Below are 14,275 nucleotides of genomic sequence, written 5' to 3' on the forward strand. Positions count from 1 at the left end.
TACTCACTCTGTCATTCATTCAACTCAGGAATTGAGTCATTTTTTCAACTTTTCTTTCATTCCCCATATCCATTTGGCCCTACTGTCTTCCTCTTCTGTCTCCTAAATATCTTACAAAGCTGTTACTTATTCTCTATTCTTCCTGCCACTGTTTGAATTCCTCATTATTCTTTCTTGGCTACTGTATTTAATTTCTTTTCCTTCTAATCCATTCTACATATTTATAAATCTGATCATGTTACCTCCCAGCTTAAAATTGTTCACTGACACTTTTTTGCTTACAGGATAAAACCCACACTCCTTAGGATAGACTTAGAAAGGGCTTTATAGTTTGGCTTGTCTTCAACTTTATCTCTTGACCTTTATAGGCAGCCTATGCTCTAGTCCATGAAGAACTATTTGCAGTTCCCCATGTGAACTTTTTTCTACCTGTATCCATTTGTAAATGCTATTTCCTCTACTAAAGTGCTCTTCCTACTCCAATTTGCCTAGCAGTCTTCTCATTTTTCACTTAATTTGGCTTTTCATTTAGCTTAACTTAAGAGCTCTTCAGATTAGCCAGTCCATAAACTGTTATAGTCCATGACAAAAAAAGGAACTTGCACTAGAATGTGAATCAACTATGGCAGTAAGCTACTGTTTAGTTTAGCTGACATTTTTTTTTCTTAGCAAAGCTTTCTTGATGAAGGAAATATTAGTTGATTTACATTGGCTGCAAGCTCCTTATTTCATCATGAATTGATAACAAGCAGTTCACAGACTGGTACCATATATTAAGTAGTACTGTAGTGGTTTAAATGGAGCCTTCTCTGACAAAACCAAGGAGTCAGTCATTCTGTCCTGTGTTTTCATAACACCCCTTTTATTTCTCAGTCTATTGTAGGATTTATCACATTGTATTTTAGGTATTTACTTCTGCCTCTCTTGTTAGACTAGGAACTCTGAATCCAGAAATTTTGTCTTGTTCTTTCTGCTTTAGTAGATAGTTGACTTTTGGGGCACATAATAGGTTCTGAATCAATATTTGTTGAACAAATGAATGGAAGCTTGATATATAAATAAGGCTTTTAATAAAAAGTCTATAATTACTTCATCATACTCAGCCGAGGTTGCCATAAATTCTTTAAAATATTCTAAGGATTTGTTTTTAAACTTAAGTATTTTTAAATGTTTTCTGTTTTATAGTATCTTCAATATCTGCCTTATTTCCAAAGTCTAGTTTGTTGCTTACCTAAACCTTTATATTTCAATTCTAAAATGTTTTGAATCTAATCCCTTACTTCCATTCTCATTGTCTCTTGCCCTAACATAAACTCTCATCATTTTGTATCTGAACTATTACAGTAGCTTCCTCATTGGTTCATCTTCTTTTGAATCTACTTTCTTCTCCTCTGGAATTATTTTTATAAAATACACATCTTATCATGGGACTGTCTAGATTCCTTAACATAGAATAAAAAATGCTTCAAAATCTTACCCTAACGTTTCAGTCTCATCAGTTGATACTCTTTACCATGTAACCTCTATTATCCAGGAAATAAAAATGGAGGAATGAAGGGGGAAAAAGCATGTCCAAACTTCCCACCCTTAAAATTCTACCTTTAAAATCTCCACCACATTCTAAAAATATTTCAGTCATACAGAGAATACAATAATCACTGATCTCTCTGTCCCTGAGATGAGACAATTAAAAGTCTTATTGAAATTTAATACCTAAGTCCTTACGAAGGGCTTAGTAACTGATTAAACTTCAGTAAATACTTGTAACTGATGAAGAACCTAAGAAAAGGAAAATCAGGCTCTTGGTGTTACATATCTTTTCATTGACTATAGTTTTCTGTTTTTCCTCAATAGGGATGGACACATTGCTTTGTGCTCCCATTCAGATCCAGAGGCAACAGAGAGAGGTATGAGTTCATGCAAGTGCCTTCATATTTTAATCTCCCTTGAAAGTTAAAACTTTAAAAACACAAAAAATTTAATGATAATGGTATGATTTAGGGATTACTTACGAAAATGGACCAGTATAGACTGGAAAACCTTCCTACCTTTCCAGTTAACCAAGAACAGTTAAATCACTGCCAGTTTAAATGAGAGAGAAATATATTATTTATATCAGAACTTCTCAAACTTTAATGGGCATATGAATCATTTCAAGATTTTGTTAAAATATAGATTCTTATCCAGTAGATCTGGGGTAGGCCCTGAGATTCTATACGTTTAACAATCTCCTGGGTGATACTAGTACACTGGTCCACAGACCATACTTTGAGTAGCAAGGAGTTAGACCATGTCGTTACAGATAAAACCACTGCATTAAGATTCAAAAAGAACTCAGCTCCCAAGAGTACAGAGTGTACATAAATTAGCCATCATACACTTAGCCCTTTCCAAGTCTTTTTTATTTAGAATGAGAATATCTATCTAATACAGTAACTAGAATTTTCATTACAGTTACATTTGGTATTGTCAGTCTTTTTCATTTTTTAGTCATTCTATTGGGTGTATAATTAACCTTGAATTTTTAATTTGTCCAGAAACACTAAAAGTGTTCACAGATTTTAGAAAACGTTTTAATAACAAATTACGGGCTGCACACCACACCACTGATTCAAACAAATCAATGTATCGTGAAACCATCATTGAGGATTCTTTATATAGTACTCTCTATATAATACATGTTGTAAAATGCCTTTTTAAAAGTTTGCGTTTAATCTGATCTCTTATATTTTGTTTCCATTATAGATTTCAATAACAGAACACAACGATGAAAAGAAACATGCAAATGACCAGACAGTCATCTTTTCAGATGAAAACCAGATGGATCTGACAGCAAGTCACACCGTGATGATTACCAAAGGCCTTTTAGATTGTACCAAAAGTGAAACGTCCACCAAAATAGATACCACATCATTTCTGGCTAACCTGAAGCTCCACACTGAGGATTCAAGTATGAAGAAAGAATTAAATTTTTCCATGGATCAAAACACTTCTTCAGAAAAGAAAATAAATTTCAATGACTTTATAAAAAGATTGAAAGAAGGAAAATGTAAGGCTTCTTCTACAGGACCTGATAAAGAAAATTCTGAGATATCTGTTCATGCCAAAGAATCAAATAGGGCCTCTTCTATACATCAAATGCATGTATCTGTGAATACAGATGAAAATAGCAGTAATATGACTAGAATCTTTAGAGAACAAGATGATGGGATGAATTTCACCCAGTGTCATACAGCCAATATTCAGACTCTGGTTCCTACATCCAGTGAGGTCAGCTTAAGGGAATTTAAAGGTGATGATATTACAGTTTATGGCAGTGATTTTATGGACTTGACAGTTAACCACACTATACAGATTTTACCCTCAGATAATTTATCTGAAATAGAAAATCAAACTCAGAATGTCGTGACAGATGTTACAACAGGATATGGAACTATAGCTGCAGGAAAGACGACAGTCTTTGAGAATAAACTGAATGTTCCTTTTCAGTACCCTTCCTTAAACCCTAAAGGTGAAGTACATGTTACCAGAAGTCATATTACAGGGACAGAAACTCACACAGTCACACAGCCTTCTAACCAAGATGCCAGAACATTGACCATGATCGAAGAATCTGTATGTTCCAGTCCAGCTATTCAAGATAATAAGACATTTTTCTATTCTAGTTGTAATAATGCTATGGACCTCACCAAGTGTCTCTCAAGTATGAGAGAGGAGAAAAATTTGCTAAAGCATGACAGTAATTATTCTAAAATGTATCCCAATCCAGATGCCATCACTCCTCTCATAGAGAAAACTACTTATTCAGGAGAGGATAGCATGGACATTACCAAGAGTCACACGGTTGCAATAGATAATCAAATTTTTAAGCAAGATCAGACAAATGTACAGATAGCAGCTGCACCAATACCTGAAAAAGAAATGATGTTCCAAAATCACATAACTGTGTCAGAAGTTCAGGAAATGAATGTAAATTGTAGCTCAGTTCCTCATGTATCTAAGGAAAGATTACAGCAAAGCCTGACAAATCCTTTATCTATTTCATTGACTGACAAAAAGACTGAAATCTTCACAGGTGAAGATATGGATTTGACTAAAAGTCACACAACTAATTTAGAAAGTCAAGTCTGTCTTGCATCTTATAATCTAGCATCTGAGAATACCAGTAAATCTCACTCTCAGAGCAAAAGCCCTTTAGATGAATGGGAAGAAATGACCAAAAGTCATATTGAACCATCCCAACAACCAAACATAATATCTAAAAACATCCTAACTGACACCTGGGGCAAAGAAAAAGATCAAGTTTTGAAGGTTTCACCCTATCTTGATAAAGATTCTCCTCAGTCAGCTGATATTAACCAGGACATAGCAACGAGACATAACATAGTATACTCTAGTGGAGACCTTAAGAAACAAGTAATGCTAGCAAATGATAGAAATACAGTTTCATGTGAGCAATCTTTGTTTCCTGCCACAAAGCCATTATTTTTATCAGAAGGACAATCTGCCATGAAAAATCATAATACTGCTGTTAACAGTCATACAGTGAAATCTATACCAGGCCAGAATTCTAAACTGCCTGAGCCACTGAGGAAAAGTTTAGGCAATCCTACCACTGAATGTTCCCATGACAAGATAATTATTTGTTCAGAGGAGGAGCAAAATATGGATCTAATCAAAAGTCACACTATTGCCATTGGATTTGGTCCTTCTGAAGTACAAGAACTTGGTAAGACCAATTTAGAAAACACTAACAGCCAGATAGCAACAGTAAACAGACAGATAGCTGTAAAAGTTGAAAAATGTAATAAAAGTCCTATAGAGAAAACTGAAGGAGTATTTATCTCTAATAATATCATGGATGTGTTAGAGGACAAAAGTGTCCAGAAACCTGGATTTTTGAATGAAAAGCAAGATGTTAAAATTTGTGAAAGGAAAAGTATTGGCAGACTAAAAATTGATAAGGCTATTGTATTTTCAGAGGGTGATGAGAACGATATGGATATCACCAAAAGTCATACAGAGGAAATAAATCATAGACCTTTATTAGATGGCCATGATCCCCATTTGGTGCCGTTGGCAGGAACTTCTAAAACTGTTTTGTATACATGTGGGCAGGATGATGTGGAGGTCACTAGAAGTCACACAACTGCCATAGAATATAAAACAGTCTCACCAGGTGAAATAGCTACTAAGACTATGGACAAAACTGTAATGTTTGTAGATAATCATGGTGAACTAGAAATGACAAAGTCCCATACTGCTCTCATTGACTACCGTGCAAAGGAGAAAACTGTACTTCCAGACAGACCTAACTTTGAACTATCCAAAAGGAAAAGCCTTGAAGAACCAAAAGTGACATCTATTCCTGCTGAGGAGAATGTTTTCCTTCCAAAGAATGGTGAAAGTGACCATTCAGCAGCAAAAGTCAGCCAGCTAACACTACTGGGAGAATGGTCTAATAGTGGTCCCACAGAGAAAGCTGTAGCATTTATAGCTGATGATAACATGGAAGTGTCTAAATCAACCATTGGGAAAAATGACAAAGATGTACAAAAGCCTGGATTTCTGAATGAACCTCTATCAGGCAAAAGTCAGAGAAGGAAAAGCCTTAGACTCAAAAATGACAAGACCGTTGTTTTTTCAAAGAATGATACAAATGATATGGATATCACCCAGAGTTGTACAGTGAAAATAAATAACCAAAGTGCCCTGGAAGACAGAGAAGACTCCCGTTTGGTGCCTTTCGCAGGAACTTCTAAAACTGTTTTGTATACCTGTGGGCAGGATGACATGGAGATCACCAGAAGTCACACAAGTGTCTTAGAATGTAAAATTGTCTCAGCAGATCAAATAACCACTAGGCCTGTAGACAAAACTGTAATGTTTGTAGGTAATCACAATGATCTGGAAGTCACCAAGTCCCATACTGTTTTCATTGATTGTCAAGCCACGGAGAAAATACTTCAGGAGTGCCCTAAATTTGGAATAACAAAAGGAAAAATCTTGGGTGTTTCTTTTCCTAAGGATGGTAGCACTTTTCAAGAAATCACTAAAAAACAAACACTGGCTGTAGAAGACAAAAATGTTCTTCACACTGAGCAAAAACATCATATGATTCCCTTTGTTCCTACTAATACATTGTCTGGGTGTCAAGGTGAGATAGAAATGAAATTCCATAGTACTGCTGTCGATGAAGAGGTCATGGGGAAAGTTGTACACCAGGCCTATGCGTTGGAAAAAGCCAAAATTGAAAGCTGTCACTTAAATAGTACAGATAGAAGAAACGTGGATTTTACAAACAGTCATGCATCTGCTATTTGTGGACCCAGTGATAATTATTCCTGTTTACCAAATGTCATTTCCTGTTTTGATAATGTAGAGGGGAATGTCATGTCCCTATGTGATAAAGATGAGAAAGCCAATAATTGCCCAGTACAAAATGATCTTACTTATGCAAACGATTTAGCCGGTGAATGTCACTTGAAATCTGAGGGACTGGCTGTCTCTGCTCCTTGTTCTTTGCTAGAGAAAGAAAAAGTTATTCAAGCCAATACCAAAGGACAGTTAGACTGTGTCATAAAAGTGCTGAAAGACCAAGATCTGATTAAGGAGCCCCAAAATCTGTTAGCTAATCAGACTTTAGTATATGGTCAAGATCTGGGAGAGATGACTAAACTTAATTCAAAGCGAGTATCTTTTAAGCTTCCAAAGGATCAAATGGAGGCCTTTGTTGACAATGCAGAATACAGTTTAAAGAAGACCTCTGTTAATGATGTTTGTGTTGCTTCTCAGCCTCATCTCTCAACCCAGCTACCTCTGTTACCTCAACAAGGACAGGGTCTTATCAATAAAGATGCAACAATATTGTCTAAAGCTGGAAATAAGAATTTAAATATTGTTATAGGAAATTCCTCTGTACTCACATGTGAAAATGAGTCCAAAATGCTCAATAATGAGAAACAATTTACTATAGCCTGTAAAAAAGAACTGAAGGAGAAGATTCAAACAGCTAAATGTAACACAGCTATAGATTTCCACAGTAACTCAGACTTGACTAAGCAAGTCATTCAAACTCATGCCAATCCTAGAGAAGCATCAGATCCTGTAATTGCATCTACTGCTGCAAGTTTTAGTAGTGTCAAACCAAATCTGAATAATTTGAATGGAAAAACTGAAGAATTTTTAGGTTTCCAAACTGTTCATATACCACCTTCTCCAGAAAAATTACTTGAATTAGTAAATAAGGCACACAGTGATATGAGTATAGTGCAAGCCACAGAAATACATAACAATAACATAGTGTCCAGCAGTGTTAAAGATGATAGAGATGAAGAAAATAAAAGTTCTCATAATAGAACTGAAACCAATTCTGTACCATTAATGACAGGTGTAAAAGATAGAGTGAGGAGGTGTTCTTTGGGAATATTTTTGCCCAGATTGCCAAACAAGAGAAATTGTAGTGTCACTGGTATTGATGACCTGGAGCAGATTCCAGCAGACACAACTGATTTAAATCACTTAGAATCTCAGCCGGTCTCCATTAAGGATTCAAGCATTGGATTTGTTGCAGCTAAACTGAACTTAAGTCCATCTCAATATATAAATGAGGAAAATCTTCCTATATATCCTGGTGAGATTAATTCCTCAGACTCTATTAGTATAGAAACTGAGGAGAAGGCTTTGATTGAGACATACCAAAAAGAGATTTCACCATCTGAAAATAAAATGGAAGAAACCTGCAATAGCCAAAAAAGAACCTGGGTACAAGAAGAAGAAGATGATATTCCGAATGAGAAAAAAATCAGAAAAAGTGAGATTAGGGTTAGTGATACTGCACAAGATCAGGAGGTGAGTTCTGTCTTGAACTTAGGAATGTTCTTGATTTTTTAAAAATTATGAGTATTTTTGAATTTGAATTTTAGTCTTGGGTAAGCAAGAATTGATTATTTCCAGTTATAAGTCTGGTGAAATATTTTTATATAGAATCAAGCTAGATATGAAAACAATTTGAAGTGAAAAATGGTCACAAAAATGAAATGGAAAGTAGTATGAAAATTAATAGGTAATTCTAAATATTTTGTCATCTCTAGTGATTTGGCATTGTGGCTTTGCATATGAGAATCTCTAGGAAGGGTATATTTAGTTTGAAAAGTCATCTTCAGTGTTATAAATGTTTGGAGGATAAAAAGCCTTTTTATTATGCACACTTCATTAAAAAAATTTTTTTTTCTTGGCTAATGAGGATATGTAGAAGCTGAGAGTCCGTTTCGTTAGTGGATGGGAGAATGCCTAGGTCAAGCCCAGTATCTCAAAAGCGAAGTAAAGAGGCAGGCCTGGTGGCGCAGCAGTTAAGTTTGCAAGTTCCACTTTGGCGGCCTGGGGTTTGCTGGTCCAGATCCCAGGTGCGGACATGGCACTGCTTGGCAAGCCACGCGGTGGTAGGTGTCCCACATATAAAGTGGAGGAAGATGGGCACGGATGTTAGCTCAGGGCCAGTGTTCCTCAGCAAAAAGAGGAGGATTGGCAGCAGATGTTAGCTCAGGGCTAATCTTCCTCAAAAAGAAAAGTAAAGTAAGGAAGATTTTTGTAGTTATGAAAGAGGTCATAGATTTTGTAAGAAGTTGAGAGAACACTGATTTGGATAACTTGAGGAGAATAAAACCTGTCACTTAAACCGAGTTTTGTAAGTGGAGAAATAAAATTTTAAAAGTATCAGAGGTTCACAGAAAACAAAGTATAAACTCCATTAAGAAATACATAAGTGGGGCTCTCCTGGTGGCGCAGCAGTTAAGTTCGCACATTCTGCTTCAGTGACCCTGGGTTGACCGGTTCAGATCCCAGGTGCGGACCTACACATGGCTTGTGAAGCCATACTGTGTTAGTCGTCCCACATATAAAGTAGAGGAAGATGGGCACGGACCTCAGCTCAGGGTTAGTCTACCTCAGCAAAAAGAGGAGAATTGGCCGCAGATGTTAGCTCAGGGCTAATCTTCCTCAAAAAAAGAAAAAAAGAAATATGTAAGTAAGTTTAGAAGATGACTCAGTGGTTCTATAAGATGAGGTCCTGAGGAAATGGTTCGTCTATGAAGCTTTGAGAAAGTAGTAACAGTAATGTAAAATTTGTAACTGAATAGGTTCTATGAAAATTAGTATTATTTTGTTCAATAAACACCTATTGAGTATCTGCTATGTCCTGGGTATTGTTTAGGTGCTGGGAATGTGTCAATGGGAATTCACAGACAAAAATCTGCTCTCGTGGAGCTTACATTCTAGTATTTAGATAAAGAATAGATTGTCCTCAAAAACATATGTGAGTAGGTGTATAAAAATGGCATTTAAGGCTGTAAAGTCAAATGGTTCAAATGGTAAAAGCAGGACCACATCACTTATTTGACTTCAGCCAAAGGAGTCTCGGTCTGGTGAAAGAAGTACTAAAGCCTGGAAATAAGTTTCTTCTCTGTACTCTGGCTAAGTCTACCATATATAGCCAATATTCTATTCTGGTTTTCTGCAGTGTAGTAGCCCTGACTCTGGTGGCTGGTAGTTGAATAATTGGATAGGTCAACATTTGGTAGCTCGTAGGATCTGGCTGTAACTTAGATAGATCTGAGAAACAATTTCCTTATACAATATAATGCACAAAATTATTTCTATATATTTTTAAATAAAATTATTTTAACTCTAAAGGCCTAAGTTGCTTCTTACTTATTCTAATTTTTTACTAAGGTATTTCATGTGAATTACAGATAAATTTTATGTTAGAAGTAGTATTGCTGTTAGTGTTCAACAAATATTTAGTTATTATAAGTATACAGTGTCATAACTTTATCCTGATGATGTTCCTTAATTAATAATTTCAGGTTTTGGATCACCATGCTGAAGGGGAAATAGATAAAAATGCTACCAGTGTATTGATAAAAAGCCTGAGCAGGACCCCATCTAGTTGCAGCAGTTCTCTGGATTCAATCAAAGCTGATGGGACTTCTTTGGACTTCAGCAGTAAGATCTTTAGGAAGGCTAAATAATAGAAGTCATCTGCTTACTTGACTAATAATAAATGTATTTAAATGCAGGAGATATTTGAAATTTGTATAAGCTTTTGGGGAGTTATAAATAGTTCATAAGTAAAATAATATTCAGTTTATTTTTAATTCTTAGTTACTTAATAAATTGAGAAGTGTTAATACTACAAGTGGTAGAGTGATTTCCTTTAACAGGCTTATAATTAGTAGAGAAACATTGAATGGAGCCTTAAAACTGTAATATACTTTGCTCTACAAATGACTATCTTCCCAGAAAGATCCTAGTGGATAGCTTCAGGAGCATGAACCACATGTAAACCTAAAGGATAACTAAAATAAAGTTTACAATTTAATTTTGACTTATCACCTGAATTTGCTTTACTCCTAGCACACCGCAATAGTCAAATGGAATCACAGTTTCTCAGAGACACTATTTGTGAAGAGAGCTTGAAGGAGGTATGTTAAAATATTTCTCATTTCTAATGCAACTAATTTCCTTGGTCTTTTTATCTTTTTAAAATTTTTAAGGAATTATGAAATATTTCAAATATACAGGAGCCTAGTTTTTTTGTTAAGGACTCAACATGGCAATTAATTATGTGGAGTCGAAAGCACAATTAGAAGACCTTTGTTTTGTTGTTTTTTCCCAATTCCACTGTTACTGAATAACCTTAAGAAATTATATTAGATAAAATATTTTAAAGATTTGTAGGCTCATATGTATCCTACAAATATCTGAATAATATTTCCACAAATATATGCAAAGTACTTTATGTTATTTAGAAAAAATGAGGTGATTATAGTCAAAATGAGCTCACCTTGAATGGTCATGCATACTTTTTTTCTTCCCTCAGAAACTCAAAGATGGGAGAATAACAATAAAGGAGTTCTTTATACTTCTTCAGGTTCACATTTTGATACAGAAACCCCGGCAGAGCAATCTCCCAGCCAAAGTAAGTGCAATTTCTTGGCAAAATAGTTATCTCAGTTAAAATTTATTGTACTGGTTTACTAAACTGCATCAAAGCAAGCATTTATTCAAAAATGATAGAAGTCTAAGGAAGCAAATTTTCCTACAAAAAATTTTCCTGTAGTAGGTACATTTATGGTTAGCATAAAAATTGATTTTTTTTACATCATGAATTTCGATAGGGTAAAATTTTATTTTTTTCTCTCATTCCTTTCCATTTTTGTTTGTGATTTCCTGAACATATACTTTTCCCCACTGTTATAAAAATCCAAATATAGCAGAAGTTTGTAATAAACATTTTTCAAAATCAGCATATGTAAGATCATAGAATAGTTGAATAATATAATCAACAGACTAATGTAAAAGATCAATAGAAAAATGTATCATTTATGTAAGAATGTTTTTTCTTTTCAGTCAAACATTTATAAAAATTAGTTATGCCCTTGGCTGCAAAGAAGACATTAACAAATTGAAAAAAATGGAGATTTTATGGGCCACATCATCTGATCTTAATCCAGTAAAATTAGAACTAATAAAAGGACTGAAACATTCTTAGCTTCTTGGAAATTAAGATGCACTTCTGGGTAACTCTTTGATCAAAGAGGAAATCAAAACTATTTAGAAAGCAAAGTATAGGAGAACATTTAATACCAAATCTATGGGACATACAGCAAAAATTAGCAGGAAATTAAAAGCCTTAGATATCAATGTTATTATAGAAGAGAGTCTAAAAATAAAGAAAATTTTAATACTCACTTTAAGAAATTGGAAAATGAGCAACAAAATAACATCCATAACAAGGCAAGAAGACAGAATTAATGTGGGTAAATGGTAAAGCTAATGAAATAGAAAACAAAAAATGGTAGGGAGGTTAACAAATCCAAAACTGGTACTTTGAAAAGACAATAACTAAGAAAACTCTTAAAGGCCTGATTAAGTAAAAAGAGGAACTAAAATATAGAAGATTGAGAGAGAAGACATGTCTACAGATTGAGAGAAATTAAAAGAATTTTTTAAAAATCCATCAGCTCTGACAACAAATTTTAAGACCTAGATGATTTTTTAGCAAAACGGAAATTACCAAAGTTAACCCAAGAAGTGGAAAACTTTCATTAATTACCATTAAAAATATTATTTTAAAATTTACCGTTAAAATTGTCATTAGGACCAGATGAGTCCTGTCTACCTTTTTTATTTTATTTTATTTATTTATTTATTTTTTGAGGAAGATTAGCCCTGAGCTAACATCTGCTACCAATCTTCCTCTTTTTGCTGAGGAATACTGGCCCTGAGCTAACATCCATGCCCATCTTCCAATTTCTCCACATCCTTGCCAACACTTATTTTTATTACACTTGTCTTTTTGATTACAGCTGTCCTAGCAGGTGTGAAGTAGTAACTTATTATGGTTTTGATTTGCATTTCCTTAATGACTAATGATGCTGAACATGTTTTCTGTGCTTATTGACCATTTGCTTATCTTCATTGGAGAAATGTCTGTTCAGATCCTTTATTTTTAAATTGGGCTGTCCTTTTATTATTGAGTTGCAAGAGTTCTTTATATATTCTGGATACAAGTCTTATAAAATGTATGACTTGCAAATGTTTTCTACCATTCTGTGGGTTGTCTTTTCACTTTCTTGATGGTATCATTTGTAGCACAAAGGTTTAATTTTGACGAAGCCCAATTTTTAATTTTGTCACTTGTGCTTTTGGTGTTGTATAGAATTGAATTTTGTATATAGTGTGAAGTATGGGTCAAGGTTCATTTTTTTCCTATGGCTATCTAACTGATACAACACCATTTATAGAAAAGACTACTATTCTTCAGGGGCATCTTTGCCATAAACCAAATGTCTATGTATGTGTGAGTCTGTTCTTTAAAAGGTAGACAGGACTTGGAGTCGGTCCTGTGGCGCATTGGTTAAGTACACACGTTCCACTTCGGCAGCTCAGGCTTCACTGGTTCGGATCCTGGGCGCGGACATGCTACCACTTATCAAGCCATGCTAAGGCAGTGTCCCACATAGCACAACCAGAAGGACCTACAACTAGAATATACAACTATGTCCTAGGGGGCTTTGGGGAGAAGAAGGAAAAAAAAAGATTGGCAACAAATGTTAGCTCAGGTGCCAATCTTAAAAAAAAAAAATCATTTAATTGTATACTTAAATGCGTGAATTATATAGTGTGTGAATTAAATCTCAATAAAGCTGTTTAGAAGGAAATCAATTCCAGGAGTATTATATGTCTAAATGTGAAAAGTAAATCAAAGACCGAAACTGGAAAGATGGGCACACATCTTTCAGGTCACCAACTTCATTATTCCTATCACCATAGCTGCTCCTTCCCACTAGAATCCTCTTGCCTCAGCTGTAGATGGGGGGTAGAAAAGTGCCTAGGTGTGTATCCAGAGTCTATACCTTTCTTAGGAAAAGCAGAAAGTACTAAGGGACCAAGAGAAACAGAGGAGAGCAGAGGGGAAGGATAGGAGGCAGAGAGGATGCTGGCAGGGTGGAAAAGGGAGAGGATACCTCAGGAGCTAACTCTTGAGGGTGTGACTCTTTCTCCTTTCATTTCAGGCCTTACAGAGGTCAGGAGGACCAGTGTTGGGGAAATAGATCTGGGAACAAACCCATCAAGATAGAAAGAGAGTTTTTGCTATCTCAGGAAAGAAATCTAAAAATCCCATAGTAGGGAAAGGCCAAAGGGATGGAATGTATATTGACCATAGGAAATGAGTTTCACAGCTGTGGGCATCTGTTTGGCACTTAAATGACCATGATCTTCCTTTAGGGTAGAAGTGAAGAGAGTGTTCTTGAGGCAAGTAGGGAGATGTGTGCCAGCCTCCATAGGCACATGTACAGCACCCATATGTGTGCCGTTGTAGGAACTCAGCTAGCAGCACCAGCAAAAGGTGATATTGTACTGCCTCATGACCTCCTGCATGTCCAGCAAGTGGCTCAGCCTGAAGTACTATAATTTACACTCCCTCAGTGAGGTTGAGGAACTATTGCAAGTAACCTTGCCAGACCTGAAATACCCAAGTGCTGATTGTGCATAAATTGGGCACTTAATCAAAATAGGTAAGTCAAGGAGAGAAGGTGGCTGTGCACGTCGTCCTTGGCTCAAGGTGCAGCGTATTAACCTACCTAGTGCATACAGCATGGGCACCTGCATCCAATGTGTACTAATATCCATTGGCACTTGCATTCCTGGTGAATCTCTGGGAATGTGGTCCTGTGTTTCACTTTGTCGTTATGAATGTTCAGGAGGAAAC

The 14,275-nt window shown here is 35.6% G+C and overlaps 1 protein-coding gene across 4 annotated transcripts in view; it reads left to right on the forward strand.

Moving 5' to 3' along the window:
- The window catches only part of KNL1 (kinetochore scaffold 1), a 55,792-nt gene that overhangs the window by 24,197 nt on the left and 17,320 nt on the right, over positions 1 to 14,275 (forward strand). For all 4 annotated transcript variants that reach the window (XM_046655129.1, XM_046655133.1, XM_046655132.1 and 1 more), the window contains 5 exons: positions 1,855 to 1,907; positions 2,746 to 7,851; positions 9,864 to 10,002; positions 10,414 to 10,481; positions 10,880 to 10,978. In XM_046655129.1, the coding sequence (XP_046511085.1) occupies positions 1,855 to 1,907; positions 2,746 to 7,851; positions 9,864 to 10,002; positions 10,414 to 10,481; positions 10,880 to 10,978 (5,465 nt within the window). The remainder of the gene's footprint in view (positions 1 to 1,854; positions 1,908 to 2,745; positions 7,852 to 9,863; positions 10,003 to 10,413; positions 10,482 to 10,879; positions 10,979 to 14,275) is intronic.

The sequence above is a fragment of the Equus quagga genome, chromosome 2 (genome assembly GCF_021613505.1).
Source record: "Equus quagga isolate Etosha38 chromosome 2, UCLA_HA_Equagga_1.0, whole genome shotgun sequence".
NCBI lineage: Eukaryota > Metazoa > Chordata > Mammalia > Perissodactyla > Equidae > Equus > Equus quagga.